The sequence below is a fragment of the Anomalospiza imberbis genome, chromosome 1 (assembly GCF_031753505.1).
Source record: "Anomalospiza imberbis isolate Cuckoo-Finch-1a 21T00152 chromosome 1, ASM3175350v1, whole genome shotgun sequence".
In the NCBI taxonomy this organism is placed as follows: Eukaryota; Metazoa; Chordata; class Aves; order Passeriformes; family Viduidae; genus Anomalospiza; species Anomalospiza imberbis.
This window is the reverse complement of record NC_089681.1, coordinates 99,027,525-99,035,268: the sequence shown is the minus strand read 5'-3', so window position 1 is coordinate 99,035,268 and position 7,744 is coordinate 99,027,525. Positions and strand designations below refer to the sequence as shown.

Sequence of the window (7,744 nt, the reverse complement as noted above, 5' to 3'; positions counted from 1 at the left end):
TTTTCAGGATGGATAATTCTGTTCAAAATCAATCAGATCAGCCACCAATTTGTAAATAAATTACTTTCTATTATGACACAAAGAAGCTTTCTGTGAGTGTAGAGTCCAGTATAAAGATTTTAAAGCTTCTGCTTCTTTCCACTAACATCATGTCTTTCTGAGGACAAATGTTTAGGCAATTACTGTAATTATGATAAGGACTCAATTTTCCATGTGAAGTAGAGAGAATGAGTAGTCACACAGGACTGTATAATTACATTTATTCCCAACCCCCTCAAGAAAATCTTTCACTCAGACAGAATGAGATTGTTTATTTGATACATCAGTGTTAAAATCATACAAACACACGTGGAAGAAAATTAAGAATTAAATTATGTCTTCTCTTTGAGTCCCATTAGGGAAACTGAAGGGAGCAAAGAGAGGACAAAGTAATGTGAACTCAGTGTGAAGGAATGTAGCTAATGTTCCTTATCTGACCTCATGCTGAGCCACAGCACCAGTGCAAAGCAGTTCTTCTATAGCGTCATCCTCATACCCCAGCACGCTCTTCAGTATCTCCACTGTGTGTTGTCCAACAAGTGGAGGTGGTTTTGGATGTGACACAGTAAATTCACTGTATCTGACACCTGGTCCTGAAGAAAAAAAAAAAAAAAAAACAAATAGGAGGGAAATTATTTTCTAGAGTTACTACCCATATTTATATTGATTTGTTAGTTTAAAGGAAAGCACCTCATTTCCACACCAGTTCTAATCGCAGTCATTACCATAAAAATGTTATATTCTGAAATTACAGACTAAAAAAAGATTCCAGTATGCAATAATATACCAATAAGCCAGTTTTAAATAGTTCACTCAAATGCGGAATTACTGGATAGTCACCCAACGTTATGAAAATCTTCCCATTTTTTCCAGTGATATGTATATCAGGGTGCTTCGAGTCATATTATGTCACCAGTCTCCCACTCTCTGCTACCTGAACAGCAATGCCCAGCCCACTCAGGCTGCAATGCAGAAACCCCCACATTTCTACAACCCTAGGCAGCACAAGTATTAGGACACAATTCAATGTCATGTTAACACACTTTTACTGATGTCAGAGCAGTGCACGGACAATGGGTAGCACCATCTCCAGCCAGCAGCATCTCAAGTACCTCTGCAGTGTGCTCCATTATCCTGCAGTGACACAGAACTGGCAGCATGCACAGACATGGTATTCCCCAGTTTGGTTTACATGTTTTATCAAAAATACAAGTAGCAGTAGCCGTAAGAAAATCAACAATGATTTAATTGCTCTGGCAGAAATAATTTCAAAAGTGAAAATGTGGAAGCTGGCAGTGATAAGAAGTCTTCTTCTATTGCAGGTAGTCAGATCTCATGTTTTAGTGGTGCTCTGCAGTGAACTGATTTCAGTGTAGCTCCCTGCAGACAAGTAGCTATACCCTTACTACCAGACTCAGAAAGGAGAAGGAGCCACAAATATATGCTGGGATCAGAAGTGAAGTATACACTCAGCACATGCAATGAAAGATTACCAGCCTCATGGAGAAAGAGAGGGCAATAGTTTCCTTAACTGTTAATTGAAAACTCTTCTTTAATACAAAACTGAAAAACCTTTGATGCTATTGGCAAAAGGATTCCTCTATTAATAGTAATGTCTTTTATTACATCATTAAAATAATTTACAAAAAAAGGTTATATTTCATTATATCTTTGTCTATGATACTACAGTTTTACTTTGAAATGCGAAGAAATCCAAAGAACATTTCAAAAACCAGAACAGTATTTGTTTTATTTCTGAAGAAATAGAATATTGACCAGCAAAGGAAGTGAACTACAGTATGAATTGGTAAATTTACTACTGGAAGCTACTACTTATTAGAGGAGAGATGCTGGCAAAGGTCAATCAGGATGCCAAAACATGCCATTTTATTATTTTTTGCCAGTCTTCATTAACTGTAATCAGATGTTTAATACAGTAAAATATCCACCTCCAGGAAAGACAAAATAAGACAAAAGGTGCCTAGAAAAACAGTATTTTTCAAGCTGATTTGGTACATTTCCAACAAGTATGCTCCTGGAAAGACTAATGGTTGGACTTGATGATCTTACAGGTCTTTTCCAACCCAGATCAGGATTCTATATTTGGTTTCTGAGTTTAAAAATGAAAGGAGTTACAATTGGGGAATTGCAGACCAAATAATTTAACTTCAAGTTCCATTCAATACTGGATAAAATAATCACAATGAAAATATTCAGCAGATGAGTAACAGCCAGCATGTACCTCTTAAGATCAAATAGTGTATGTGATCTCTTGTCTTACTACCAGGAAAAGGGCTGGAGGGGTGGTACATCCCATCTAAATTTAGATATCAATAATGCAGATGTAGAAGTTTAGTTCCTTAGACACTCTTTGGAGACACTGAAGATGAAAGTACACACTTACAGTGTCTTCTAAGACACTGGTAAATGAGTAAACCTGGCCAGATGAATTGCGATCACCTCTTTTTCTCCATAGAGGAAAGGATAGATAAGTGCCCTAGATGGCAAGCTTTACCACCCAGACATCAAGCCAGGTGAGATGACCCTCTGTCACGGCTTAACTCCAGCCAGCAGCCAAGCCCCACACAGCCATTTGCTCAGTCTCCCACCAGTGGGATCAGAGGGACAATCAGAACAGGTAAAGGTAGAAAACTCACAGGTTGAGATAAAGACAGTTTAATAGGGAAAGCAAAAGCCTTGCACACAAACAACAAGAATTCTCTCCAGCATAGCAGGGCCATGTAACAGTGACTTGGGAAGACAAATGCCAAAACTCCAAAAGTTTCTCCCTTCATCCTTCTTTACCCCTCTTTATATACAGAGCTTGATGTCATACAATGTGAAATGTTACTCTGGTCAGCTGGGATCACCTGTCCTCGTTGTGTCTCCTCTCAATCTCCCATGTGCCCCCAGTCTTGCCAGCGTGGCAATATGAGAAGCAGGAAAGGCTTTGTGAAAGCCCTGCTCAAAAATTTTTAAAAATCTCTGTATTATCAACCCTGTATTCAGCACAAATCTGAAACACAGTTCCATACCAGCCACTGTAAAAAAAATTGCCTCAACCCCAGACAAGACCAGCACACTCTTCAACCCATAGGACACCAAATCAAGATTTGACTTTCAGACAGAAAAATCTCTGCTATTTTCCATAAACTGACTAAAGAAACAAGGTCTAGATAAATCCAAAGCCAGGAGCAATACTGAAAGGGAAATCATATTCAGAGAATTGCTTCTTGGGATCTTCTACAACAGAACATTTTAAGTGAGCTCCAGAGGAATCTGTTTAGTATGAAGCCCTTACCAGTTTATTTTTACCTGGATGGCTGATAGAACTCAGATCTTACCTGCTCAGCTTTCTGAGGACTTCAAAAGCTAAAACTTCCAGTGAAGCACATTTTACAATGACCTGGCTACACTGGAGAAATAAATAAAAGAGGGAGATAAAAGAGGTCTGATAAAAGAGGGTGAAATTCAATACCATCAAGGGGAAGGAATTATGTTTCATTACATAAATGCAGGGCAGGGGACAAACAGGAAAGTAGGAATAGTTAGGGGTTATTCTAGTTCATAAAGTGAAGATGAGTCAACAACATCATGCTGTTGTGAAAAAGGCAAGCATCATACAGGGGTGTACAAACAAGAGAGATGCCTGCAGGACACATTTTTGCTCTAGTTAGAGCTGGCAAGTCACAGCTGGAGCAGTGTCTGGTGTGGGGCCCCCACTGCACAGATATCTGGAACACCTGAGAGCTTCCACAAGACAGCAACTGAAATGTTCACAGGAAACATGACAGATTTAACCAAGTGGGATCATGGACCTAAAGAGAAAGGCTAGAGAAAAACAACTTCAAAACTGTTTCCAAAAAATGTATAAAAACTCCACCACTACCCCTAAAATAAACCTTGACCACGCCCCTCAAAATCCATGGAAACTTCCTGGAAGGGGGAAAGAAATCCTTTTCCATGTCCATGATGAGAAATACTTGACTTAAATTTCAACAAAGGAAACTGTAGGAAACAAAAAATAAACTTTTATAATGGTAGGGGTACCAAAATGCTGAAACAAGCCATGGGAGAAGGCTGTGGATTTTGTATCAATCCAGTCTTTAGAAAGGAAATTTATTCTAGAATAGTTGATCCCACAGCCTATCCCTGGGGCTTGCTGAAGGATTAGATCTCTCACAGACCCTTTCACCCACTATAATATGAAAGCTAAGAAACAGCTCACATCAGGGATAAGTTTTCTATTAACTCGTTCCTCTGATTCTACTCACTTCAAACACGCTGAGTTCAATTTTCAGAGGAAAACTTGAGCGAGAGATCAGTACATATTAAAGGGAAAGGTGACATCACTGGGCAATATCTGTATTAATTCCTCTTCTTAGGAGTGAGTAGGAGCCCTCGGAGGGCAGAACTGGCACTAGTGCAAGCCACAGGATTGATCTCTGTGCCAGCTGAAATGCTTGCGACGATAATTTCAAAGTAAAAATGCCCTTTAGAGATTTGTTAGTCTAGAAATTCAACATAACCACAGAACTATTATGCAATTTCTACTTAAAAAAAAAAAGATACAAAGCAATCTTATTTCAGGTGTGTGTATCTGGGAACTCTTTACAGCAAGAAATCAGCAAACCCTCAAAGGTTTAGTAACTACAGACTTTTCATTTGCTTGTGCAAATCTTTGCTAACATAAAAAATTATAGATCTCAGACCCTGGGAGTTTTTGCAGTGATATTGAAAGACACAGAATAAATTCTCTAAAGAGAGAAAACCAAAGTTGACATTGTGTGCAACAGACAGAATGCTTCATGCTTCCCAAAGAAAATTAATCTTACAAACTAGAGCAAGCTGGAAAATTGCACAGCAATTATAAAACCAGTGTCTTCCTTGAGCTTTTATTGTTTGATGCATAATTCATCACGCTACTTTTCACTTTGATAGAGTTATAAAGTTATCTACATTCATTCAAAGGAGCTACTTGCTAATGATCCATCATTAACGATTCTCTGTTCATTCCTTGTGTAACTTCTACTTGGCTTCTGTGTCAATTAGGAGGGTGCAAAGCTTGCCAGTCAGGCTTCAGCAATCCCACGCTCCTACTGAACAATTCCCCAGGAAAGCAACCAGCAGAATGCTATGCAAATGCTAATTAAACACAACTGCCTTATGAGGAAACCATCCCTAGAGGCAGAGAGAGGTGAACTGCTTTAATTAAGGTCAAAAGCATTTGCATGTGGGTGAGTTACAGGAGCCCTGCAGATGAAAACAGGCTTTTGCTGGGGTAGAAACAGGGTGCCTGGTGAGAGGGTGTAAGGTGGTGGTCATCTGTGCATCCTTGCTGTCAGCAGGACATACTTCATTCAGGCATGAAGTAAAGGGGGCATTTATTGTCACCTGAAAAAAGCAATGAAAGAATGAGTGGTAGCTGTAATTTACCTTTGTCCTGTTAAATTAAAAGGAGTCTGTTTCTTTTTTTGCTATGATCATCACTGACAGTAAAGAAAAGAGTGCTTTCACCACATTTAAATTCTAGGCTAATATTTTGTTATTATTATCATCACTTGGATTTTGACACATTGCTAAAATACATGTTTTGCACACCACATAACCTACAAGAATTAATAGTGTGACAATAAATCAAAATTTTTATCAATTGCAACCACAATGACAATTGTACCAAGCATCTTGAATGCTTGAACTGAGCCTCATTACAAAAAATTCTTTTTCTATGGGGCCTATATACGATGGCACTGCTAAGCATCACACTAGACTATTAGTTAAAGACATATCAAACACATTAAAGCAAAAGGGAAAAATGAGATAAAACCACTGAAACAGGTCCAGAAGGATCCTTCCTGCAAGAATGAGATGCCTTTGAACACTCACCCTAAACAGGTGAAATAGACAGCAGTCTTTGGAGCATGTCTCTGGGCATTGCTGAGATTTGGGGCTGCAGAAACAGTCATTTTCATTCTATATGCAGCAGAAATTAAAGTTGAATTTGAATTCCATTAAATGTGCAAAGCATAGTATATAAAAGTGGGTAAAGGTAATAATCTTTGCTTTGTCCTGACAAAGAGCATTCCTCCAGCATTGTACAGCAACCACCGGAAAACACATTTTCTACAGCACAGGTTAGAGCATATTGAAGCAATCTAACTCTCAAACTATGTAGACAAAATCAGGCCTGAGGACAGCCAGGCTCAGGAGAAAAGTCATGATTATTTGTTATTATTCAAGTGGGACAAGGGGGAAAAAAGGGAAAAATTGCGCTAATAGATATGTATACATTCTGTTTGAAACATATTATCTACCTTTGCAAAAAAATAGCAATGAGAAACATAGCACCACTTGTTAGTTAGTTCTACCCTAGCATTCAGTGTAATTTATACAGATGTAGGAATCACATTAAAACAAACAGTATTTGCTTTGCATTGCAAAGTTTTGGCTACAGGGGCAGCTTCTGGCAGCTGCAGGAAATTTTCCCTATATCAGACAAAGCCAATGCCAGCCGGCTCTAAGACAGACTCACTGCTGAACAAGGACAAGCCAGTCAGGGGCAGTGGTGATAGCAGCTCTAGGGTTACATATTTAAGAATAGGAAAAAACCTGCAGAACAGTAACCAAAAGATAGAAGTGATAATGTGTGAGAGAAATAGCTCTGCAGATGCCATGTTCTCTGAGGAAGGAGGGGAAGGAGGTGTTCCAGGTATCAGAGCAGAGATTCCCCTGCAGCCCATAGTGAAGACCATGGTGAGGCAGCATGGTGTGCCCCTGCAGCCCATGGGGATTCATGGTGCAGCAGAGACCAATCTGCAGCCTCTGGAGAACCCTAAGCCAGAGCAGCCTGAAGGAGGCTGTGACCCCATTGGAAACCCACAGTGGCGCAGGCTCCTGGTGGGACCCGTGGACTGGTGGAAAGAGGAGCCCATGCAGGTTTGCTAGCAGGACCTGTGACCCTCTGGACTTCCACACTGTAGCAGACCGTTTGAAGGGCTTCAAGCCATGGAAGGGACCCACCTGGGAGCAGTTCATGAAGAACTACGGCATCTGGGAAGGATTCGTGTTGGAGAAGTTTGTAGAGGACTCTATCCTGTGAGAAGAACCCCACACTGGAACAGGGAAGAGTGTGAGTCTTCCCACTAAGGAGGAAGAAGCAGCAGAAATTTGTGATGAACTGTTCACAACCCCCCATTCCCCAACCCCTGCACCATGGTGGGAGAGAAGGTAGAGAATCAGGAGTAAAGTTAAGGCCAGGAAGAAGAGAAGGGTAGGGAGAAGTTGTTCTTAAGATATAGTTTTATTTCTCATTATCCTACTGTGACTTGATGGGAAATAGATTAATTATTCCCCAAGCTGAGTTTGTTTTGATGATGACACTGATTTTTCTGTGTCCTTATCTCACCCCCTTCCCCTGACCAGCAGAGGAGGTGAGTGCTAGAGCAGCTTTGGTGGGCAGCTGGTGCGCAGCCAGGGTCAACCCACCACACAAAACAAACATGTATGCCTCTTTCAATAACATGGTGTTGCTACACAGCAGTTTTGCAATTCCAATGAAATATCATCAACAGTTAAGAATGATGGCCCAGAGCCAACACACTTGCACGAAAATCCCTTCTATGCTACAGGTCAAGTCTTTGGAGCCTGCAATCAGCTGGTTAAGAAACTGGCCTGAAGGAGATCAGCAGGAAAGAAGCAGTGACTT

The 7,744-nt window shown here is 40.3% G+C and overlaps 1 protein-coding gene across 5 annotated transcripts in view; it reads right to left on the bottom strand.

Annotated features, from left to right (window-relative positions):
* Positions 1 to 294: 294 nt before the first annotated feature.
* Positions 295 to 7,744, bottom strand: part of SUGCT (succinyl-CoA:glutarate-CoA transferase) — a 322,387-nt gene continuing 314,937 nt past the window's right edge. For all 5 annotated transcript variants that reach the window (XM_068201853.1, XM_068201767.1, XM_068201831.1 and 2 more), the window contains one exon: positions 295 to 632. In XM_068201853.1, coding sequence (XP_068057954.1) covers positions 469 to 632 — 164 coding nt within the window. In that variant the 3' untranslated portion in view covers positions 295 to 468. The remainder of the gene's footprint in view (positions 633 to 7,744) is intronic.